At 46.7% G+C, this 25,812-nt stretch overlaps 1 protein-coding gene across 1 annotated transcript in view; it reads left to right on the forward strand.

Annotated features, from left to right (window-relative positions):
* Nucleotides 1–25,812, forward strand: part of LOC307210984 (alpha-2-macroglobulin-like) — a 75,174-nt gene that overhangs the window by 8,927 nt on the left and 40,435 nt on the right. Inside the window, exons 5-9 of the mRNA XM_079967181.1 lie at nucleotides 4,606–4,626; nucleotides 8,911–9,079; nucleotides 10,065–10,149; nucleotides 13,112–13,262; nucleotides 16,910–17,024. Of these exons, the coding sequence (XP_079823307.1) occupies nucleotides 4,606–4,626; nucleotides 8,911–9,079; nucleotides 10,065–10,149; nucleotides 13,112–13,262; nucleotides 16,910–17,024 (541 nt within the window). The remainder of the gene's footprint in view (nucleotides 1–4,605; nucleotides 4,627–8,910; nucleotides 9,080–10,064; nucleotides 10,150–13,111; nucleotides 13,263–16,909; nucleotides 17,025–25,812) is intronic.

Consider the following 25,812-nt stretch of genomic DNA (forward strand, 5'->3'; position numbering starts at 1 on the left):
GTATATGCTCTGACCTGTGGCCTTTGTTTCTTTTAAGCACTATGCTGTTTTTATTGATGAGTTGTTTTATTTGTTGATTGGCAAGGAAAAAAGGAGAATTCCTTTATGCAAAGATCCAGGTTAGGAGCAAGGACTCTTTGATGAGGGAACCCCTGCAGAGATTTAAAATCACAACACAATTCAAGGCATGGAAATATAAGCTGCTAGAGCTTTAAATATGCCCATCTAAGTTCCTTCCAAAGTTTTCCACTTCCCCTAGTGTAGAAAAAGACAACGCTTTTGGTCATTTAGAAATGGTTTACTTACAAACTCTTCAAAGGTCTGGTTCATGCGTTTTCCCATACAGCTTTCAGAAAACATAGACAGTTGTTGTTGTTTAGTCGTTTAGTCGTTTAGTCGTGTCCGACTCTTCGTGACCCCATGGACCAGAGAACGCCAGGCACTCCTGTCCTCCACTGCCCCCCGCAGCTTGGTCAGACTCATGCTGGTAACCTCGAAAACACTGTCCAACCATCTCGTCCTCTGTCGCCCCCTTCTCCTTGTGCCCTCCATCTTTCCCAACATCAGGGTCTTCTCCAGGGAGTCTTCTCTTCTCATGAGGTGGCCAAAGTACTGGAGCCTCAGCTTCACAATCTGTCCTTCCAGTGAGCACTCAGGGCTGATTTCCTTCAGAATGGAGAGGTTTGATCTTCTTGCAGTCCATGGGACTCTCAAGAGTCTCCTCCAGCACCATAATTCAAAAGCATCAATTCTTCGGCGATCAGCCTTCTTTATGGTCCAGCTCTCACTTCCATACATCACTACTGGGAAAACCATAGCTTTAACTATACGGACCTTTGTTGGCAAGGTGATGTCTCTACTTCTCAAGATGCTGTCTAGGCCTGTCATTGCCCTTCTCCCAAGAAGCAGGCGTCTTTTAATTTCGTGGCTGCTGTCACCATCTGCAGTGATCATGGAGCCCAAGAAAGTAAAATCTCTCACTGCCTCCATTTCTTCCCCTTCTATTTGCCAGGAGGTGATGGGACCAGTAGCCATGATCTTCGTTTTTTTGATGTTGAGCTTCAGACCATATTTTGCACTCTCCTCTTTCACCCTCAATAAAAGGTTCTTTAATTCCTCCTCACTTTCTGCCATCAAGGTTGTGTCATCTGCATATCTGAGGTTGTTGATATTTCTTCCGGCAATCTTAATTCCGGCTAGGGATTCATCCAGCCCAGCCTTTCGCATGATGAATTCTGCATATAAGTTAAATAAGCAGGGAGACAAAATGCAGCCTTGTCGTACTCCTTTCCCAATTTTGAACCAGTCAGTTGTTCCATATCCAGTTCTAACTGTAGCTTCTTGTCCCACATAGAGATTTCTCAGGAGACAGATGAGGTGATCAGGCACTCCCATTTCTTTAAGAACTTGCCATAGTTTGCCATGGTCGACACAGTCAAAGGCTTTTGCATAGTCAATGAAGCAGAAGTAAATGTCTTTCTGGAACTCTCTAGCTTTCTCCATAATCCAGCGCATGTTTGCAATTTGGTCTCTGGTTCCTCTGCCTCTTCTAAATCCAGCTTGCACTTCTGGGAGTTCTCGGTCCACATACTGCTTGAGCCTTCCTTGTAGAATTTTAAGCATAACCTTAAAATGAGAAATTAGTGCAATTGTGCGATAGTTGGAGCATTCTTTGGCACTGCCCTTCTTTGGGATTGGGATGTAGACTGATCTTCTCCAATCTTCTGGCCACTGCTGAGTTTTCCAAACTTGCTGGCATATTGAGTGTAGCACCTTAACAGCATCATCTTTTAAAATTTTAAATAGTTCAGCTGGAATACCATCACTTCCACTGGCCTTGTTATTTGCAGTGCTTTCTAAGGCCCATTTGACTTCACTCTCCAGGATGTCTGGCTCAAGGTCAGCAACCACACTACCTGGGGTATATGAGACATCCGTTTCTTTCTGGTATAATTCCTCTGTGTATTCTTGCCACCTCTTCTTGATGTCTTCTGCTTCTGTTAGGTCCTTTCCACTTTTGTCCTTTATTATGGAAATCTTTGTACGAAATGTTCCTTTCATATCTCCAATTTTCTTGAACAGATCTCTGGTTCTTCCCATTCTATTGCTTTCCTCTATTTCTTTGCATTGCTTGTTTAAGAAGGTCTTCTTGTCTCTCCTTGCTATTCTTTGGAAATCTGCATTCAATTTCCTGTATGTTTCACGATCTCCCTTGCATTTTGCTTGCCTTCTCTCCCCCGCTATTTGTAAGGCCTCATTGGACAGCCACTTTGCTTTCTTGCATTTCCTTTTCATTGGGATGGTTTTCGTTGCTGCCTCCTGTATAATGTTACGAGCCTCCAGCCATAGTTCTTCAGGCACTCTGTCCACCAAATCTAAATCCTTAAACCTGTTCCTCACTTCCACTGTGTATTCATAAGGGATTTGACTTAGATTGTATCTTACCGGCCCAGTGGTTTTTCCTACTTTCTTCAGTTTAAGCTTGAATTTTGCTATAAGAAGCTGATGATCTGAGCCACAGTCAGCTCCAGGTCTTATTTTTGCTGACTGTATAGAGCTTCTCCATCTTTGGCTGCAGAGAATATAATCAATCTGATTTCGATGCTGCCCATCTGGTGATGTCCATGTGTAGAGTCGTCTCTTGTGTTGTTGGAAAAGCGTGTTTGTGATGACCAGCTTGTTCTCTTGACAGAACTCTATTAGCCTTTGCCCTGCTTCGTTTTGATCTCCAAGGCCAAACTTGCCAGTTGTTCCTTTTATCTCTTGACTCCCTACTTTAGCATTCCAATCCCCTATAATGAGAAGAACATCCTTCTTTGGTGTCACTTCTATAAGGTGTTGTAAGTCTTCATAGAATTGGTCAATTTCAGTTTCTTCAGCACCAGTAGTTGGTGCATAAACTTGGATTACTGTGATGTTAAAAGGTCTGCCTTGGATTCGTATCGAGATCATTCTATCATTTTTGAGATTGCATCCCAGTACAGCTTTTGCCACTCTTTTGTTGACTATGAGGGCCACTCCATTTCTTTTACGGGTTTCTTGCCCACAGTAGTAGATATGATGGTCATCCGAACTGAATTCACCCATTCCCGTCCATTTTAGTTCACTGATGCCCAGGATGTCAATATTTATTCTTGCCATCTCATTTTTGACCACCTCCAACTTACCCATGTTCATGGTTCTTACATTCCAGGTTCCTATGCAATATTTTTCTTTACAGCATTGGACTTTCCTTTCGCTTCCAGGCATATCCGCAACTGAGCGTCCTTTCGGCTTTGGCCCAGCCGCTTCATCAGCTCTGGATCTACTTGTACTTGCCCTCCGCTCTTCCCCAGTAGCATGTTGGACGCCTTCCGACCTGAGGGGCTCATCTTCCAGTGTCATAACTTTTATATGCCTGTTGTCTTTGTCCATGGAGTTTTCTTGGCAGGGATACTGGAGTGGCTTGCCGGTTCCTCCTCCAGGTGGATCACGTTTGGTCAAAACTCTCCACTATGACCTGTTCATCTTGGGTGCCCTGCTCGGCATAGTTCATAGCTTCTCTGAGTTCTTCAAGCCCCTTCGCCACGGCAAGGCAGTGATCCATGAAGGGTTTTTTTTTTTCCCGTCTACGAATGATTTAGCACCGGGTTCCCCACGAACGTGCGGTGCGCCAAGGGCGAGAGGCGGCCCCCTTCTGGCCGCGCTCCGCTCCCCGGGCGGACGGCTCTCCGCACAATGTTTTATTGTGTTTTTATATATGTTGGAAGCCGCCCAGAGTGGCTGGGGCAACCCAGTCAGATGGGCGGGGTACAAATAATAAAATTATTGTTATTATTACAGGCTAGTTCCAAAGTGATGAAAATTCCTAAATTATACAAGGATGGCTTTGTTTTTTTAAAAAAAGTCATTCAGTGCGCGCTTGGAGCAACCAGCTCAGACCTTTTTACAGGCCGGGATTCACATGGTAGACTGAAGGAAACAATAGAACAGAAAGACTTCCTCCCAAAGTGAAGTGGAGTGACTTACCTAGGCCTGGCAGGACAGTTTACTCTATGACATTAACCCCTTCATGCATAAACTAGACTTCAGCTGGGTATCCTGCATTATTAACTGGGACCATTATGGTGAAGGAGCTTAGAGATATTAAAGGTAAAGGTACCCCTGCCCATACGGGCCAGTCGTGTCCGACTCTAGGGTTGTGCGCTCATCTCACTTAAGAGGCCGGGAGCCAGGGCTGTCCGAAGACACTTCCGGGTCACGTGGTCAGCGTGACGAAGCTGCTCTGGCGAGCCATCACCGGCGCAGCACACGGAGACGCGGTTTACCTTCCCGCTATAAAGCGGTACCTATTTATCTACTTGCACTTAGGGGTGCTTTCGAACTGCTAGGTGGGCAGGAGCTGGGACCGAAAGACGGGAGCTCACCCTGCCGCGGGGATTTGAACCGCCGACCATACGATCGGAAAGTCCTAGGCACTGAGGTTTTACCCACAGCGCCACCCGCATCCCATCTTAGAGATATTAGAAACAAACAAATCAAGGTGGGAGCAGGTTTGTGTGGTGCTGGGAGGGGTAACACCATTCATTGCTGTCTCTGAACCCCCCTCTTTTTTTTACTCCACAGTTTCCTTTGGTTTACATCCAGGTAAGTGTCTAATTCCCCGCTTCTACTCCACCACCTCTCATCATCACACCAGAGCGGCTGTTACATTGCCCCACTCAGACCACCTTTCCTAATATCCAGAGGCTGCTTCATTCCATAGCTTCCCCATAAGCCGCTCACATCTCCCGAGGGTTTTAATTTTGCCATCTCTAACAAGTGTTACGCGCCTAAGTTCATCCCTTCCTGCAACCCCTTTGTGGGGTTCTTCTGTAGCACCCTGCTTGTGGTTAACGCTTAGCTGGAATGAAATATTCAACGCAGCAATAGAGAAATTAAAATAATAATTTATTTGTCAGACAAATAAATATGAGGCACAGTGGTATATGGTTACCAAGCTCTGGCCTGGCCTCTTGCCATTCTGGCCAGCACTTATATTTCTTTAATCCAGCCCCCTTGCTCCTCCTGTGGCTGCCTCTGTCCAATCAGCCTGGTTGAAATTCCTATTGGCTGTTTGCTAGAACCAATCACAAAAGATACACCCATTTCCTCTTGCCCTTTTATGGAAATCAAAAAGCTATATATTCTTCTATCTATAAATGACAAATAAGTAGTAATATATCTTACATGTGTCTCAACAAGGAACCTTAATTACCAGTTCACCTCGCCCTATTGCCCTCCAGAACAAATGGTTTAATCTTAAATTTTTATCTTAAACAGATGTCAAGGATCTTGAGTTCACATCATTATTGAAAGATCTCCTTCTCTTGAAGGTCTTTAAAACAAAGGCCTGACAACCATATGTGCTCTAATGATGTTTCCTGCTTGGCAAGGGGGGCTAGGCTGGTGGCTGATGGCCCCTGTGATCTCTTCCAACTATATGAAATAAGAATCTAGCATAAGGATTTAACATTTCTTAGTTTCTAATTCCTTTGCATAATTACATTTAAGCCAATATATTTAATACATAACATAAATAACCTTTTAAAAGGAAAAGAAATCTTAAAAGGATCTCAGTTTAAGAAAGAAACAACTTTAGAAAAAGACTTCCCAAAATACTCTCTTCCTTTCTGCCAGCTAGATGCTTTTCCATTGCTCTTGACCTTTGAACCTTAGGAAAATATGGCTCAAGTTTAATGGGAGGCACATGGTTTTATTTTACTATTTATCCACTCTTAATTATGTTTATCTCTGCCTTTTTTATCTTCTGTAATATGTAGGGTCAGTGTCCTCGCTCTCAGCCTGTAATTCTCTTTTTGACTTTGAGAATTGTTTTCTGCTATAAATCAGGGGCCCCCCTTGTCTAGGAGAATAAACATCTTGCCAAGGTTCTTAGGCAGCTGCTCTTCTGCCTGGCATGAACATTTGAAAATCTTTAAGCTCATTTTAAGATACAGGCCCTGATCAAAATATAAGCTTGATAAAAATGCAGGCTTATGATTAGATGCCTCACTTCAAAAGAAAAAACGAGGCTGCAGTTTTGGGGGGACCATTAAGTGTGGCTGAAAAGACTATTTGGCCCATAAGGGAAATGGCTACGACCTTCTCCTGTGCCTCCTCCTCCTCCTCATTTTTTTAAAAAAAATATTTCACTCATCCAAGCAGCCTGTCGACATCCTCGGAGGTCACAGATTGGAATTGAACCCATGCAAATTGGCTAGACAGGACTCTAGCACTCTCCTGCCCCGGCCCTGTTCCCACGGTGGAGTCTACCTCTTTCCGAATCTGAGCAACTTTGCAAAATCACTGCAGGAGATCTTGGGTTCCTTACAGGCCCCAGTGGCAAAAGTGGTTCCGTTAGATTGCGAACCACCTGAAAGGGTCTCCTGCTACTGTTTCCTGCGGATGCGTTAACACCCCATAACAGGTTTATGAGACTAAAACATGGAACTATAATCTCTGGGGTGTAACCCTGATGGATATTGTTAGTGCTGTTGATGGAACTGCTCTAGCGTGTATTTTAAATTATGTGTGGCTTTTGGAATTGATTGTATACTTTTAAAATTGATTTTGTACTTGCAAACTGCTTAGAAGACATTAGAAGAGCATCTTTTCCTGCCCATTTCCCCCTCTCCCGGGGATTTCATTAGTTTTCATGGCTCCTCAAATAGACCTCAGTCTGTTGCCATCCTTGGTTAGCAATGCCCCCACCCCCTTAAGAGTGTTTAAACATCCATCCAGATACCAATAGCCCAGGAAGCCTTTGCAGGAGCCACAGGTTTTCTTGACCACTGATTGTCAGAACGCCTTTCAACAGATGTCAGCGACTTGGTTGTCAGTAACTGGTTCTGGCCCGACTGGACTGGAGCACTTTCAGAGACCTTCCAATCCTGGAAAACAGGTCCCAGCGGTGCATCGTGAGCACCAGACTCATGCAGAGTATAAATAATGTGGAAGCTAGCTGTGAAGCATAACTCCTTTTATTTCTAATAAAGGGACCCCTGACCATTAGGTCCAGTCGTGGCCGACCCTGGGGTTGCAGGGAGCTGGCGTACAGGTTCCGGGTCATGTGGCCAGCATGACTAAGCCACTTCTGGCGAACCAGAGCAGCGCACAGAAACACTGTTTACCTTCCCACCGGAGGGGTACCTATTTATCTACTTGCACTTTGACGTGCTTTCGAACTGCTAGGTTGGCAGGAGCTGGGACCGAGCAACGGGAGCTCACCCCGTTGCAGGGATTTGAACCGCCAACCTTCTGATCGGCAAGTCCTAGGCTCTGTGGTTTAACCCACAGCGCCACCCGCGTCCCTTTATTTCTAATAGCTACTACAAACTAATGAACTACTGACTTGCATGAGTGTTACAGCTCCCACTCAGCCATCTGGTCACTACGTAGATAAGACTCTCTCCACACACAGAGTCCAGCAGTCAGTCAGGAGCGGAAGAGAAGAGCAGTTTCCGCCCCCTCCTTTCTCAAAAAATCAGATCAGGAGATTCTGTCAGTGGGAGGGGTGAAAATATCAACACTGATATGGCTCAGCACGGTCCCATTTGGGGGCAGCTGCAGCTTAGACCCCGTCCCTGCTTTCAACCTGAGCAGTGTCATGCGTGGAGAGTCCGCCTCACCCTTCGGTAACTTCACAGATAATAATTAATGAGCACTTTATGCTCCTTTTTATTTCAGGCATCAGGTTGTTAGCAAAAACCCACATCCCTCCCCAAGGAGAGCAGTTGGCTACTCTAAATCTTCTCCCTTCTGTCTCCCGAAATAGGCGCCAACAGGAAGTTCCTCATCCTCCTCTCTGCATCCTTTGTTCTCTAATATGTTTGGATCTCCTAGTTTGTGGGGAGGGAGGTGTTGGAAAAACACCTGGGCATGTCTGCCAACTTCCGAAGTCTTCGGGTCGTCTCTCCTGAAATATACTCAGAGTCGCAAAGTGATTTCATGCTCTTTATTCAGCTCATGGTGGTGAGGAGGAATGAATGAAAGTCTCCTCAAAGTATCTGCTTTATATACATTATTTACACAATGGGCTGCACATGATTGGCTAATTCCAGAATTCTACTGTAAGCCTATCAGGTTGTGGATTCACTTCAATCTGGAGCATGATTGGGTGGTTCCTGACAACCAATCATATTGCTGCATTGTTCTAGGATCAATCAGACTGCTGCCTTTTGGATCCTATTGTACTAGGACCAATCAGACTGCTGCAGTTTGGATCCTATTCGACTCAGTACATAACACCCCAGTGGTCCTCTCTGGCTATAAATCTCCTTCAGTACAGAGAGACCAGTGATAGGCGAACCTCCTCTCCTGAAAAGAGCATGCCAGTCTTCTGGCATATCATAGCAGAAGAAAGATTCAGTTGTAATTTTAAACTATTTTATTTACAGTCTATATACAGTGACTCCATCAGTATGTCTGTGCTCTCTGAACACCAGTACAAAACTGCAACACACACAGAAGTGAAACTAAACTTCCAACAGTACTCAGAAGGAAGAGATAATACAGACTTTCTTTCTCACGCTCTCTCAGACACTCACATGATGTATACAATCATAGTACCACTCGCTGGAGCAGCTTGGATAGATAAAAATCCTAACAGGAGGGTCCTCCACACTCCCTAATGACGTCTCTGCTATCTGTCCCCTCCCTTCTGTTTCTCTGGTCATTATCTTGTAGCTAGGTAACTCCTGCCGAAGCTGCTCTGTATTTCTCCCTGCTTCTGAGCCCGCTGGAAACAAGGGGTGTGTGAATCTTCCCACTCCAGCTCCTCTTCTGAGGAAAGCTGATCTGCCTGCGAATGCACTCCCCCATACTCTGCTTCAGACCATTCCCTGACAAACGGCTTCTTCCGTGACCCCCCTCTTCTCTTGTGGCTCCCAGGACCCCAAGAGGAACCGCTTGCTGCAGTGGACCAACGTGGAGCAGACAATGGGCCTGGTCCAGCTCTCTTTCCCCCTTTCCTCTGAGCCCCCGCAAGGCACCTACAAAGTGGTGGTGCAAAAAGCCTCCGGGAGCAAGGCGGAACGTCTCTTTGAAGTGAAGGAATACGGTGAGGAAGGAAGGAGAGGAATCGCTTGGTCTGGGGAACGTGGTGTCAAGGACAGCATGTGGAAGGGGGTATTTTCTTGCACACTGGCAGCGCCGCTCAGGAATTCTGATAGAAACTGACAGATCAGTGCAGTTTCAAAAGCAGCGGACGAAATCTTTGGAAAGATTTGGCCCGCCATCTTTATTTAAAGTTGGGCCCAGTTGGATTGAAACATAGACAGAAGCCTGCAAAAGGATTGTGCAAAATTGGGTTCTTAGATAACTCGAGAGGCGTGCAAATGCATAGTGAACAGCTTCCCAAAATATCTGGCCCTATGGCCAGGTTCAGCGAACTGGTCCTGCTACTGGAAGCAAGTGCACCAGGGCTTTCTTCCGCCCTGCCCCCCCCCATGCCCTGCAAACAGTGGCGTAGTGTGAGTTGCCAGTGCCCGGGGCTGCACAGAGGGAAATGGAAGGAGTATGCATGCACGTTCATCTGCCTAACAGCCAGGAGATCGCAGACACAGAAATAAGAAGAGTTGTTCTGTTGTCTGGAAAGGTCACTTCCTGGTTCGCATGGTGGCTGGGTATGGGAGAGTTGCCTGTGTGAGTAGGACGGATCCTGGAGGCTGGAGACAGGAACAGGTCTTGCTCTGTGCTGGATCCAAAACTTAGTTCGGGGCACATGCGCCAGCTCCTAGGGACTGAGGCACTTTCGTCCCCCCCCCAGATGTGTGGGGTTTTTGAGGGGGGCAAACTCCCTCAGTGTTCAGAGGGTGTTTGGCTCTGCCCCTGGCTCCTTGTGACATCGCCCGCTTGATGTCAGAATGTCGCGTTGGGCCCCCCAATCTTGAGAAGATGGCACCTCTGATTTGGGGGCTTCCCTGGAAACCTAATGGGAAAAAAAAAATCTGTTGTGGGGTGTTAATGCTGCACGCATTTGCCTCCCTTCTGTGCTCAGGCTGATTATGTTGTCTTTCATCCCCATGTTCCTTTCCTTCCTACAGTGCTGCCCAGGTTCAAAGTTTTGGTGAAGGCACCCAAGGAGATAACATTTGTGGCTGAGGAACTCGAAGTGACCGTCTGTGGCCTGTAAGTGAGAGCAACCTGGGCTTCGCTCCCAGAGATGTGGGACCACGTGAATTGAGAACTTGGGTGATGTTGCTAGCACCAGCTAACCTCTCCTCCAATCATAGCTGTCAACTTTGTTGTTGTTTAGTCGTTTAGTCGTGTCCGACTCTTCGTGACCCCATGGACCAGAGAACGCCAGGCACTCCTGTCCTCCACTGCCCCCCGCAGCTTGGTCAGACTCATGCTGGTAACCTCGAAAACACTATCCAACCATCTCGTCCTCTGTCGCCCCCTTCTCCTTGTGCCCTCCATCTTTCCCAACATCAGGGTCTTCTCCAGGGAGTCTTCTCTTCTCATGAGGTGGCCAAAGTACTGGAGCCTCAGCTTCACAATCTGTCCTTCCAGTGAGCACTCAGGGCTGATTTCCTTCAGAATGGAGAGGTTTGATCTTCTTGCAGTCCATGGGACTCTCAAGAGTCTCCTCCAGCACCATAATTCAAAAGCATCACTTCTTCGGCGATCAGCCTTCTTTATGGTCCAGCATTTGAAAATAAGGGACCAGCAGCCTTGAAAATAAGGGACCAGCAGCCAAAATAAGGGATTTTAGTCAACCAGTTAAAAGGGACCAGATAATTTTGGAGAGCCCTTCGTTTCCAGAGGTTGCTGCTCAAGACACCAGCCGATGAAACACTGCAATTAAATAACTACCAGCAGCAACCACTTTTCGCGTAAAATGAAGTCCAAGCTACGAAGATGCTGTGGCAGTTCTGTATCTTTTCTCTCGTGCTCCATCTGCAGCTCTCAGTTCCATCAGGCGGGGCGGGAGGAAGGGGGGGGGAATAGCGCCCAAAGTAAACCCGCAGATCAGACCATCTATGCTAGTCTACCAATTCAAATCTATGGGAGAAGCACTTGCGGTCCTTCCTTTGTAGCCCTTGGAACACCTGCCCGCGCCTCTGCCTCCTCCTCTTCCTCCTCTCTCTGAACTGCTTTCTCTATGGTTGCCCTCGCTCTCCTCTCAAGGCTCCTCATCAATTCATAGGCCATGCCAGGCTGCCCATCTCATTCGGGTCCTTCAGCGGCACAGCCGCAGTACGGCCTAGCGGGAGCAGCGGAGACGGGCAGAGGGGAGGCCCCAGGCAGAGACGCTCAGTTCGGCGGCCACGAGGAGGATGGCAGCGGAAGGGCCCGAGGCTCCCACAAGTCCCGGCGGGGAGGGGCTCCCAGGGGCCGAGGCTGGTGAGAGGAGGCCGGAGGGGGGCGGAGGGGGGCGGACCGGGCAGCCAAGCAACACACTTGGAGCCTCCCTCCTCCCTGGCCGGCAGGGAGGGAAGGAGAGGAGCTGCTTCCTTTGAAACCTGTGAAATTTAAGGGACATCCATCAATAAGGGACAGCAGCGGGACATGGCGCTGGGAGAAGGGACTGTCCCTCCAAATAAGGGATGCTTGACAGCTAGGCCTCCAATCCAGCCTTGGCCGCACCACCCTAGCTCTGATGGAATGATTGTCATAGCTGCACTGAATTCCTCACAATGTTGGGCCACTTATTCAGGGCTTATTTCACCCAGAACTCACTTGAACTCCATTCCGGAACCTCTCAGGTGGGCACCATTGCCACCATAAGAGAACCTTGGTTTCCAGACATTTTTGTACTGTTTTTGCTACTTAGAACTCATAGAATCATAGAGTTGGAAGAGACCACAAGGGCCATCGAGTCCAACCCCCTGCCAAGCAGGAAACACCATCAGAGCACTCCTGACATATGGTTGTCAAGCCTCTGCTTAAAGACCTCCAAAGAAGGAGACTCCACCACACTCCTGGGCAGCAAATCCCACTGTCAAACAGCTCTTACTGTCAGGAAGTTCTTCCTAATGTTTAGGTGGAATCTTCTTTCTTGTAGTTTGGAACCATTGCTCCGTGTCCGCTTCTCTGGAGCAGCAGAAAACAACCTTTCTCCCTCCTCTATGTGACATCCTTTTATATATTTGAACATGGCTATCATATCACCCCTTAACCTCCTCTTCTCCAGGCTAAACATGCCCAGCTCCCTTAGCCGTTCCTCATAAGGCATCGTTTCCTGGCCTTTGACCATTTTGGTTGCCCTCCTCTGGACACGTTCCAGTTTGTCAGTGTCCTTCTTGAACTGTGGTGCCCAGAACTGGAAACAGTACTCCAGGTGAGGTCTGACCAGAGCAGAATACAGTGGCACTATTACTTCCCTTGATCTAGATGCTATACTCCTATTGATGCAGCCCAGAATTGCATTGGCTTTTTTAGCTGCCGTGTCACACTGTTGGCTCATGTCAAGTTTGTGGTCAACCAAGACTCCTAGATCCTTTTCACATGTACTGCTCTCAAGCCTGGTGTCACCCATCTTGTATTTGTGCCTCTCATTTTTTTTGCCCAAGTGCAATACTTTACATTTCTCCCTGTTAAAATTCATCTTCTTTGTTTTGGCCCAGTACTCTAATCTGTCAAGGTCGTTTTGAAGTGTGATCCTGTCCTCTGGGGTGTTAGCCACCCCTCCCAGTTTGGTGTCATCTGCAAATTTGATCAGGATGCCCTTGAGTCCATCATCCAAGTCGTTGATAAAGATGTTGAATAAGACCGGGCCCAAGACAGAACCCTGTGGCACCCCACTAGTCACTCTTCTCCAGGATGAAGTGGAACCATTGATGAGCACCCTTTGGGTTCGGTCAGTCAGCCAGTTACAAATCCACTGAGTGGTAGCATAGTCAAGACCACATTTTACCAGCTTCTTTACAAGAATATCATGGGGCACCTTGTCAAATGCCTTGCTGAAATCAAGGTAGGCTACATCCACTGCGTTCCCTTCATCTACCAGGGTTGTAATTCTGTCAAAAAACGAGATCAGTTTTGGAAGTCAAACGGACTTCCAGAACAGATTCCGTTTAACTTCCAAGGTACCACTGTATAATGATGTCATCTTTCAAGTGATGCTGTGGCTGTTTCCTGACTACAGGTACACGTACGGGAAGCCTGTCGCTGGGCAGGTGAAGGTCCGTGTCTGCCGGAAATGTAATGAACACAGAGGCTGGCATGTTTATTCCAGTTCCGGAGGGGGCTGTAACAGAGAAGCATCGGAAGGAATATGTGAAGAGTTCAGTGGAGAGGTGAGACCCAAAGCGGAAGCTGAAAATGAAATGTAGAATACTGTTGGGGAGCCGGCCCTCCCGGGTGACCTGTTATAATTGGACATTCATCCTGATTTACTCAAGGGGAGTCCCAAGGCTCTGGGAGAAACCCCAGAATGGCATTCAGCAGGAAACGAGGGAAATGTCATCCCATCAGACAAGCCAAAATGATTGAAATTGTGGGTATGGCTGCAGGAATATATATTTGTTCATTTTGTTGGTGCCTGTTGTTCCTCACTGAAGTCTCTTCAAAAACCTGAGGAACATTTGATCCCTTTGTCCAGAAAGTATCAGGGGGGCCTACATGCCCATCTGGGGGGATTTAAAATAAAATAAAAGCAAATGTCCTAGTTTGGGGGGGGGGTTAAATTTTTTTAAAATTTTTCGTGTACTCATAGAATCATAGAGTTGGAAGAGACCACAAGGGCCATCGAGTCCAACCCCCTGCCAAGCAGGAAACACCATCAGAGCACTCCTGACATATGGTTGTCAAGCCTCTGCTTAAAGACCTCCAAAGAAGGAGACTCCACCACACTCCTTGGCAGCAAATTCCACTGTCGAACAGCTCTTACTGTCAGGAAGTTCTTCCTAATGTTTAGGTGGAATCTTCTTTCTTGTAGTTTGGATCCATTGCTCCGTGTCCGCTTCTCTGGAGCAGCAGAAAACAACCTTTCTCCCTCCTCTATGTGACATCCTTTTATATATTTGAACATGGCTATCATATCACCCCTTAACCTCCTCTTCTCCAGGCTAAACATGCCCAGCTCCCTTAGCCGTTCCTCATAAGGCATCGTTTCCAGGCCTTTGACCATTTTGGTTGCCCTCCTCTGGACACGTTCCAGTTTGTCAGTGTCCTTCTTGAACTGTGGTGCCCAGAACTGGACACAGTACTTCAGGTGAGGTCTGACCAGAACAGAATACAGTGGCACTATTACTTCCCTTGATCTAGATGCTATACTCCTATGGATGCAGCCCAGAATTGCATTGGCTTTTTAGCTGCCGCGTCACACTGTTGGCTCATGTCAAGTTTGTGGTCAACCAAGACTCCTAGATCCTTTTCACATGTACTGCTCTCAAGCCTGGTGTCACCCATCTTGTATTTGTGCCTCTCATTTTTTTTGCCCAAATGCAATACTTTACATTTCTCCCTGTTAAAATTCATCTTCTTTGTTTTGGCCCAGTACTCTAATCTGTCAAGGTCGTTTTGAAGTGTGATCCTGTCCTCTGGGGTGTTAGCCACCCCTCCCAGTTTGGTGTCATCTGCAAATTTGATCAGGATGCCCTTGAGTCCATCATCCAAGTCATTGATAAAGATGTTGAATAAGACCGGGCCCAAGACAGAACCCTGTGGCACCCCACTAGTCACTCTTCTCCAGGATGAAGAGGAACCATTGATGAGCACCCTTTGGGTTCGGTCAGTCAGCCAGTTACAAATCCACTGAGTGGTAGCATAGTCAAGACCGCATTTTACCAGCTTCTTTACAAGAATATCATGGGGCACCTTGTCAAATGCCTTGCTGAAATCAAGGTAGGCTACATCCACTGCGTTCCCTCCATCTACCAGGCTTGTAATTCTGTCAAAAAACGAGATCAGGTTAGTCTGACATGACTTATTTTTCAGAAATCCATGCTGACTATTGGTGATCACAGCATTCCTTTCTAGGTGCTCACAGACTGTTTGCTTAATGATCTGCTCCAGAATCTTCCCTGGTATTGATGTCAGACTGACTGGGCGGTAATTATTTGGGTCCTCTCTTTTCCCCTTTTTGAAAATAGGGACAACATTTGCCCTCCTCCAGTCTGCCGGGACTTCGCCTGTTCTCCAGGAATTCTCAAAGATGACTGCCAGTGGTTCTGAGATCACATCTGCCAGTTCTTTTAATACTCTTGGATGCAGTTCATCTGGCCCTGGAGACTTGAATACATCTAAACTAGCCAAGTATTCTTGTACTATCTCCTTAGTTATTCTGGGCTGTGTTTCCTCTGCTGAATCATTTGCTCCAAATTCTTCAGGTCGGGCATTGTTTTCTTTATCGGAGAAGACTGAGGCAAAGAAGGCATTGAGGAGTTCTGCCCTTTCTGTGTCCCCTGTTTGCATTTCACCATCTTCTCCTCTGAGTGACCCCACTGTTTCTTTGTTATTCCTTTTGCTACGAACATACCCATAAAAGCCTTTTTGTTGCTTTTAACCTCTCTAGCAAGCCTGAGTTCATTCTGTGCTTTAGCTTTTCTGACTTTGTGTCTACACGTGCTGGCTATTTGTTTGAATTCCTCTTTGGTGGTTTCCCCCTTTTTCCATTTTTTGTACACATCCTTTTTTAATCTTAACTCAGTTAAAAGTTCTTTAGATAGCCACCCTGGCTTCTTTAGGCACCTTCCATGTTTCCGTCTCATTGGTATTGCCTGAAGTTGTGCTTTTACTATCTCCCTCTTAACAAACTCCCAGCCATCATGAACTCCCTTTCCTTTTAGTATTACTGTCCATGGGATCTCACCCAGCACTTCCCTAAGTTTTATGAAGTCGGCTTTCTTAAAGTCAAGAAATTGAGTCCTAGTATGCTTGGCTGCTCCTTTCTGCTGTATAGTAAACTTCAGAAGAGCATGATCACTCGCGCCTAATGATCCTTCCACTTCTACCCCACTAACCAGGTCATCAACATTGGTTAGGACCAGATCTAAAATGGCTGTTCCTCTTGTTGCTTCTCCCTCTTTCTGGACAATGAAGTTGTCTGCAAGGCCAGTGAGGAATCTGTTTGACCTTATGCTCCTGGCTGAGTTTGACATCCAACAAATATCCGGGTAATTGAAGTCCCCCATTACTACTATCTCCCTTCCTTTTGCATGCTTGGCCATCTGTTCCAGGAAGGCATCATCTATGTCCTCCGTTTGGCTTGGGGATCTATAGTAAACTCCCACAATGAGGTCACTGTTATTCTTCTCTCCCTTAATTTTGACCCAAATGCTCTCACTTTGGCTTTGAGGTTCTAAATCTTGGATCTCTTCACAGGTATACACATCCCTGACATATAATGCCACTCCTCCTCCTTTCTTGTCTGGTCTGTTTCTCTGAAATAGATTGTATCCCTCCATTATTACATTCCAATCGTGGGACTTATCCTACCAGGTTTCAGTGATGCCTATTATGTCATATTTAGTTTGCTGTACCAAGAGCTCAAGTTCATCTTGTTTATTTCCCATGCTTTGCGCATTAGTGTACAGACACTGAAGTCCATTAATCATTCCCCCGTGTCTCTTATTTAAGGATTTTTTCCTCCCACCACTAGGTCTGTGTGCTGTTTGCTCCATTTGGTCTATGGCATTTGGATGATCATCTTCATCGATGGCTTTCGATCTGCCATGGGCTGCTTGGTGATGGCGGATAACTGGGGGGAGAGCGAGTGATTGTCAACTTTTTTGGCGATCGCCCAAGGAAAGCTCAACAAATGTCCGGATTTTTCCTCTTGAACTATTGCCAGCCTTGTATAAACGGACAGATATAAATGAATGAGTGTGCCGAGATCAGTGGCTATTGTGTGAACCTGACTGCCTTGACCTCAAACACCTTGTTTTGTGTAATGACGCAATTCTCATTGGTAGCTGCTACAACTCTCTGTCTTCCGGTGCAGGCAAATGGGCATGGCTGCCTCTCTCAGGTGGTGAAAACCAAGATTTTTGATCTGAAGCGGGAGGGATATGCGATGAACCTCAAGGTGGAAGGCAAGATCGAAGAGGAAGGCACAGGTATTTTATTTTATTTATTAAATTCATCTCCCACCAGTCCTCCAAAGGAGCCCAGCATGTCAGTTTTAAAACCATTCAGCTAAGAAAAACCTTCTGGAAACGTTTCAAAACTCCTAATCACCCTGTTATGTACTGAGTGGAATAGGATCCAAAAGGCAGCAGTCTGATTGGCCCTAGAACAATAGGATTCAGAATGTAGCAGTCTGATTGGCCCTAGAACAATAGGATTCAGAATGTAGCAGTCTGATTGGTCCTAGAACAATAGGATTCAGAATGCAGCAGTCTGATTGGTCCTAGAACAATAGGGTCCAGAATGCAGCAGTCTGATTGGTCCACAGGAGCCATATAATCCAGCTCCAGGTGGAAGTGAATCCGCAACCTGATTGGCCTACAGGTGAATCCCGGAATTAGTCAATCACGTGGGGCCCATTGTGTAAACTTTTTGTGTAAACAATTCCTGCGTCCAGTCAGGCTTCCCTGCGCAGCTCTGACCTGGCAGGAGAGCAGAGTAGCAGTGGTCCTGCGTCCATGTGAGATAAGGGATAAATCAAGTCCAAAGACAGTTCTTATCTCTAGAAGCGTTTATTTACAAAGCAGTAAATCAGTCTCATTCCATCGGAACTTTCCGGCATCTCCGTGCTTCCAAAGGCACACAGACGCAGCCTCTCTGCTGAGCTGCGTCTCAGGCAGAAGCGAAAGCAAGTCTGCACACAGACTGTGACGCACTTCTCTGCGTCAGGCTCCTCCCAGATACAGGACACCACGGAGTTTTAACCCTGTCAGTTCCAAACTCCACACCCCCTCTTGTCCTGCATCTGGGGACAATAGCCAACAATGCTTTCCCCATACACAGACCCTCACAGAACTCCTCGTGCTTCTGGAAGGTTAATGGTTTTGTGAAACCATCAGCGAGGTTCTTGGTTGAGGGACAGTATTTCAGAGCAACTAGCCCCTCATGAACGCTCTGACATACATTCCGGAAACGTATGTCCAAATGTTTGGTCCTCGCCTTGAATTGCCCCGTCTCAGCCAATTTGAGGCATGGTTGATTGTCTTCATGCACCACAATGGGCAGACAATTCTCTCCACAGATTTCCTCGACCAAACACACATAGAACTCCAGCTCTCTGCAAACATCTGATAGCGCACTGAACTCAGCTTCAGTAGATGAAAGCGCTATGAGACTTTGCTTCCGGGACCTCCACCCAATTACTGAGTCCCCAAACTTCACCACTAGGCCTGACACTGACTTGCGATCCTCAAGGTTAGCCCAATCCGAGTTCACCCAAGCAGTCAGCTTGACTTCTCCTTCAGCTGACATCTTGAGGCAAAAGTCTTTGGTATCTTGCAGGTAGCGTAGCACCCGCTTTATACTATTCCAGGCCTGCACACTAGGACTTGAAGCCTCTCTACTGAGCAGATTGACAGCAAACGCTATATCTGGTCTGCTCCACTGTGACAGATACAACAGACTACCCAGAGCTGACTGAAAGAGTTCAGTATTCTCGAACACAGCGCGCTCTACTTGCTGGCTGTCCTTCACAAAACTAGTCTCCATAGGACTTCTCACTCCTGCACAATCACTCATCCTGAACTTCTCAAGCAACTGTTCAATCTTACCTTTCTGGCAAAGCAAAAAGCTTCCATCACTTGCCCTTGTGATCTCTACGCCTAGATAGGATTTGACATCTCCAAGCTGCTTTAGCTTGAACCGCTTTCCAAGCTCTCTAGCAAACTTCTCCACCTGTTTACCTGTCTGTGCCATGATCAAAAGGTCATCTACGAACACCTGCACCACTTGCTGAATCTCTAATGTAAAGACAACTGTCTGCAAGAGATCTCTTAAAACCTAGCTCTTCTAAGGCTTCATGTAGGCACATATTCCAATTTCTGGCAGATTGGCGTAATCCATAGATGGATTTGTGCAACCGCCACATGACGCCTGGCTCACTGACTTCAAACCCTGGAGGAGGAAGCATGTACAACTCCTCCTTGAGATCTGAGTTCAGGTAGGCGACATCTACATCAAAATGGTTCACCAACCAACCTCTCTGTGCTGCTATCGCCAAAAGCGTTCTCAAAGTCTCCGCTCTCGAGGTCGGCGAATATACCTCTGTGAAGTGGACACCCTTTCTCTGTGTGAATCCTTGGGCCACTAACCTCACCTTATACTGTGGTTCTCCTGCTTCTGTGGGTTTCAAGCGGTAAACCCATCTGCAGCTCATGGCTTTTCCACCCATCGGCAACTTCGTGAGGGAGAACACACCTAGAGACTCCATTGAGTTCATCTCCTTCTGCATCGCCTCATGCCATTTGCTAGCTTCTTCCTGAGGCAACTTCTGAACATCCTCAAAGGATTCAGGTTCACATCTAGCCACATCAACCCAGACACTTGTGGCTTCATACCTTTCAGGTGGCTTCCCTTTGGTTGATCTTGCTGACCTCCTCAGTGTGAATTCTGGAACTGCGCCTGATTCACCTGGGTCAGCTACACCATCCCCTGTTTCTGAAACCTCTCCCTCTGACCTGCTGCACCGTTTCAGGCGTACAGCTGATTCTGCTGGCGAGGATGGTACACTCCTTAGCTCAGACTTGACAGAGACCTTTGGAGGGGTCCTGGGACTCCCTTTTGGAGAGATACAGAGCCTCTCCCTTGGAGATCCCGGCTCTGGACTCTGTGGCTGTGGACTGTGCACCTCAGCAACAGGTTCAGCCTCGTCCTCCTCCTCTTCCTCATCTGTGTCTGACAGAACATCTGGGTTCCCATGGAGACGTTTCCACCCACTCTGCTCGCAAAACTCAGCACTGCCGCTAATAAGCAGCTTAGACTGGTTGCCAGTAGGGTATGCGAAACGCCACGCCTTTGAACCCGGCTCATAGCCCACAAAGATCATCTTCCTAGATCTTGGCTCACCCTTTCTGCGCATGGCCTTTGGAATGAGGACCCAAGCCTCAGACCCAAAAACGCGAAAGTAGTGGACTTTCGGTTTCTTCTGATGCAGTAAGAAAAAAGGTGTGTTGCCTACACTGGAATTGTACACCCTGTTCTGCACAAAACATGCTGTCTTATAACTCTCAGCCCAAAAGCGCTGTGGCAAACCTGAGTCTGCCAACATAGCGTTCGCTGCTTCCTGTAACGTGCGAAATTTTCTCTCTGCAACCCCGTTCTGTTGCGGACTGTAGGGGGCAGACAATCAATGACTGATACCCTTCTGCCTGAAAAACGATTGCAGCGCAGAACCTGTGAACTCCCCCCCCCGCGATCAGATTGAAAGGAAATCACCCTGGTAGAGAACCACAGCTCTACCGCTGTGATCCAATCCCTGATCAGTGCAGCTGCTTCTGACTTACACTTAAGCGAGAAAACCCAAGAATGCTTCGAAAAATCGTCAATCAGAACCAGAACCCATTTAGACCCAGCTAAAGAAGGCGTTGGCATGGGACCTGATAAATCCACATGCACAAGTTCAAAGGGTTTGCTGGTTCTCCTCTCCGACCTGGGATATGTGCATGTTGTGACCTTCGATTGCTTACAGGCTTGACAATCTAGGTATCGGTCGCATGCCTTGAACCTACACCCAATGGTGTTTTCGTCGGCCTTCCTCACATATGACCACCCAATGTGCCCAAACCTCCTGTGCCACAGGTGCACACAATCATGGTGTGGTGGGACATTGGCACACTGCACTTGGGCATCTTTAATGGACTCTCCACTAGCCCCATTTTCCACCAGTCCCATTTTTCCACCAGCCCCATTTTCAATAGGCATCTGCACCAGAAAGAGCCTGTCTTTTTTCTCAACACTGTAGAGCTTCTTCCCATCCCTGTAGAAGGAACACAAATTGTTAGAGAACAGAACATCGAACCCATCAGCAAGAAGTGTTGACACACTCAAAAGAGAATGTGCAAGCTCTGGGACCACAAAGGCTTGCACCTCGTGATCCAAAAAAGAACAATATAACAACCCAGTTTCAGTCAATGGTCTCTGAGACCCATCTGCTAATGTGACATAGTGTCCAGTCTTGCAGTTTCTCAGGAACTCTCGAGAATTTACGAGACAATGCGAAGCTCCCGTATCGATAATGAGAGATAAAGGGTGTCTCTGGCTGTTTTCCAAAGTTGCCATGGCGTTGCTTGCACCCCCACCGGTTGCCATGGCCACAGCCTCCCCCCGACTAAGGCTTTTGCCTTTTCTCAAAGACACCATCGCAGCTGTGAGATGATAAGACGCCTTGTCTTTGTTTTTCTCCTGGCCGGCTGCTTTCTCATGCCTTAGCTGAGAACTGGCCTTGGGAAACTGCTTTGTTGACATTCCACGCCGGCTGGTCTCTCTGCCATCCTGTGGCTCTAGCAGATAATGCCCTTCGCTGTTGGACTTCGCCTCAAAGCATAAACAACTCTTGGAGGCTTTGGCTTTCTCAGAGCTCTTGGATCGGCATGCACCCCCACTCCTGGGTGCCCAGCTGCCTAAGGAACAGACTGCTACTGCCTTCCTCTTCCCAGCTCTCAGCCTCTCTCCAGCACACAGTCCATCACACAGATGTGTTGAAGCATAGAAACAGCTTCCAGGAACAATCTCAACTCCCTCTGGGCTTGGTGCTCTTTCTGAGCATGGTGCTCTCTCTGGGCATCTCTTAGCCCCCTCTGGTCTGGCTCCCACTGCGGCCTGACGCCGTCTTCAGTGCCTGCCACTTGACCCAGGGCTTCTTTCCTTGAAGCTCTGGCAACAGCCAAGCATCAACGCTGGCTCTTTGCTCTCTCTCCAGAGCAGCAGCCACGTCTGCTTCACAGGCTTCCACATTGGCCCCATTCAGTCTTTCGAAGGGGAAATTATGGCTCTCATGGCCCTGCTGTGCCTGGGCAGCAGCCATCTTCCACCCACCGGGGCTTTCAGCGTACTCACACGTTTGCCAGAAAGCTGGACCTCCGAAGCAGCCGTCTTCCTTGGCTTTTGGCTCCGCTCTCCAGCATTCCCCACTGCCCTTCCTGGCAGGGGCTCTCAGCAACGCAACACTGGCGGTCTTCCTTCCTTCTCACACTTGTCAGGAAACGCGGAACTTCCATAACCTTTTCGTGTAAACAATTCCTGCGTCCAGTCAGGCTTCCCTGCGCAGCTCTGACCTGGCAGGAGAGCAGAGTAGCAGCGGTCCTGCGTCCGTGTGAGATAAGGGATAAATCAAGTCCAAAGACAGTTCGGTTCTTATCTCTAGAAGCGTTTATTTACAAAGCAGTAAATCAGTCTCATTCCATCGGAACTTTCCGGCATCTCCGTGCTTCCAAAGGCACACAGACGCAGCCTCTCTGCTGAGCTGCGTCTCAGGCAGAAGCGAAAGCAAGTCTGCACACAGACTGTGACGCACTTCTCTGCGTTGAGCTCCTCCCAGATACAGGACACCACGGAGTTTTAACCCTGTCAGTTCCAAACTCCACATAAACAATGTATATAAAGCAGACATTCTGGGGGAACTTCCATTCCTCCTCACCACTGTAAGCTGAATAAAGAGCATGAAATCCAGTCTCGATTCAGAGTATATTTCACACTCGCTCTGAAAACCTAACAATTTCAGGGGAAGGTCTTTCAGCCATCAAATGCTTAGGAAAAACAGGGTTGATTTTGCAATGTCTCTAATAAGCTGTGGGGATGTAGCAGGACGCATACCCCTAAACATTTTGTGTTGCCCTGACCGACCGATGGACCAACCGACATGCCAGCTGTCTTTGCGGTAGCAGGGCAGACTGGAGCTCTGTCATTCTCCCTGCTGGTGCCCAGGGAGGGGAATGTGGGGCGGCCATAGTATGTTGCATTCTGAAGGTAAAGGAAGGACTGGACCCTGATTGATTCAATAGACACTAGACTTGACCAGCAAGATTCTGGGAGCAAATGCGATAGCCACTCCCTGGCCCAGGCCGTTTTTATTAACAAAAGAACTTTAACACAGCATTTGTAAGAAGCAATCAGCTTTCCTCTGAACATTTCAAAAAATCCCCATGTGGGAACAAAGTCAGATCGGAGGAAGCTGAAAAGGAAAACAGAAAGAGGCAATGAGAGGTAAAGGAGGTGCTGTGGGATCGGTGGAAATTAATGTTTGTTTTTCTTTTTAGTGTTTATATTATTAACTTGTAAGATATGGATTTGTGTTTTTTGTTGTTGTTTTTTGAATGTCAGTTTTTGTGTTTTGTGTATTGTTATTTTTTGATATTTTTCTTGTTGTTGTTGTGTGGAAAATACTAATAAAATTTATTATAATAATAATAATAAAATAAAAATACCAAATCATTTAAAAAAACAGATCAGAGGAAGCTTCTTAACTACAAAGAACTACTTGAGCATGCTAAATAAAACAGGAACCAAGGAGGAATGCATTTAGCAAACCCGGTAGGTCATAAACAGGCAGTAAACAGGAAAGACAGGCATTTTTATCACCTCCATGTGAACTCTGTTTCCTGACCCTAAGATTAACAAAAGTTACATCAAAGCTACCTCCTATCTTTATGTACTCAGGATGCCTGGTCTGTGTATGTGACTGTCGGGCATAGAGAAAACGGGGCAGAGAGGCAGAGGCTTGGATTGGTCAGAAATCATGTCACATGACTCAAACCCAGTCAAAACAATGGCTGACACAATGGCTTGCTTCATTTTTTCATAATTCCTCATAGCAACCCCACGTGACCACCACAGTGGTGGAGGCGATGCTACTACTGCTCCTCCTCCTCCTCCTCTTCCTCTTGCCAGGCTAGAGCCAGGAGGCGAGTTCTTGCCCCTCTTTGCTCAAGCAACCCTGCCGTTGCCGGGGGCCTTCCCGTCCTCTCAGTGCCATCGCTGCCGCCTCGAATCCCTCGTCCAGGGGTTAGGGGCAGGAAGGGGGAGAGGGGGAGCAGCCAAAATGAGAGTACCCCTAAACATTTTTTTAAAGAAAAAAAAGCGCTGCCTATAAGTTACTAATGAATATACCATTTGTCTGATAATAAATGTTGGAAATGTAAAGAACATGAGGGAACATTCTTTCACCTCTGGTGGACCTGCCCTAAAGTGAAGGCCTTCTGGGAAATGATATATAATGAGTTGAAAAAGGTATTTAAGTATACCTTCACTAAGAAACCAGAGGCCTTCCTTCTGGGTATTGTCGGCCAGAAGGTGCTAAAGAAGGACCGAACATTTTTTATGTATGCAACAACGGCAGCAAGGATACTCATCGCTAAGAGCTGGAAAACTCAAGATCTACCCACACTGGAAGAGTGGCAGATGCAGCTGATGGACTATATGCAACTGGCCGAGATGACTGGTAGAATCCGAGACCTGGGAGAGGAGAGGGTTGAGGAGGACTGGAGGAAATTCAAGATTTATTTACAAAAATATTGTAATCTGGTTGAATGTTAAGAAGGATGCTAGATCATAAATAACTGCCCACCACTGAATTAGATCTGAATTTGACGATAAGAGAGATTAAGGAAAATATAAACTTTTTGGAAAACTGCTAGATTTTATTTAAATGAGCGGAGATAAGATAAAGATAAACAAGTGGGTAATTTGCTTGGAAAAAATTTTTTTTGTAACGATGTAAGTGGGAGCGGGAGACGTGAGGGAGTCCAAAGAAGTGACGAAATTATGTTATGTAATAAGTAATGTTGTTTATTATTTATGCATTTGTATTCAAAAAACTTTAATAAATATGTATTAATATATATATATATATAAGTTACTAATGAAGGAGACTGATACAACTCCCTAGGAAGGCATTTCATCATCAGGGAGCCACCACAGAGTGGACCCTGTCATGAGTCACCAAAAAACAGACACCCTCAGCGTTCGGCCTAACCAGGAGGGCCTCTTCTGCTCATAAGTAGGGCCCGAGATGGTTGATATTGGGAAAGGTGCTCTTTCATGTACTTTTAGGCACAGGTATGTGTGAACCAAGGAAGGACCAAGGTCCAGGGGCTTATTATGGTCCCTAGCCTCTCCCATTGAAAGGATCAGGCTCCTGCCACTATGGGTGGACAATGCTACTGGCCAAAAGGGAGAAATTGTCTAGCCTGACAAAAGAAGGGCAGCATTTTAAGCAAAGCAGAAGCCGGCAATGGAGCTTGTGAGGGCAGACAGGAGGGACATAACATTCCCTCGCTTACCCACCTTCCTTCCCCCCCCCTTTTACTTTTTATTGATTTGTTAACAAAATGAGTGCAAACATAACAAAAAGAAAGAAAACTAAGAATTGGTAACGCAAACCATGAAGCGTCACAGCCTAGAAGGGTGAAATGCAAAGATACAGCACATCTCCAAAAAGGATAACAAAGTTTCATCTCCTATACGGATACCCTTTACAATAATAAAGATTTATAGAAATAAAAGTATTCTCCACCTGTGAGTTCCATCTTTATTGAGAATAAAGGTTCCATATAGACCAGACATTTGCATATGCAAACGGCACCAACAATGTGCCTCAATATTTGTATAAGAATATTTGCATAAGAAAATCATGCCACATATCGAAAAGAAATTCGGAAAGAAATTATTGATTCAAGCTCTGCCCTTTGGGTACTTTTTCAAGATGGGCAATTTGTGAAACCCTTGAACACCAGCAATCCCAAATATTAAGATTAAGGATATTCTAGGATTTGGCAACACAGCCCTGAGCTGCTCTTAAGAGATGAGAAATAAGTTATTTACTTTTCAAATCCCATTCTGTTTCCATATAGGTTCAAAATTGCCAGGTGGAAAGATAGAGTAACTGTTTGTTTGTTTTTTACCAAAGAGATCTCAGCAAATGCCTTATTCCACAATTCAGCCACC

This window comes from Podarcis cretensis (genome assembly GCF_951804945.1).
Source record: "Podarcis cretensis genome assembly, chromosome: 2".
NCBI lineage: Eukaryota > Metazoa > Chordata > Lepidosauria > Squamata > Lacertidae > Podarcis > Podarcis cretensis.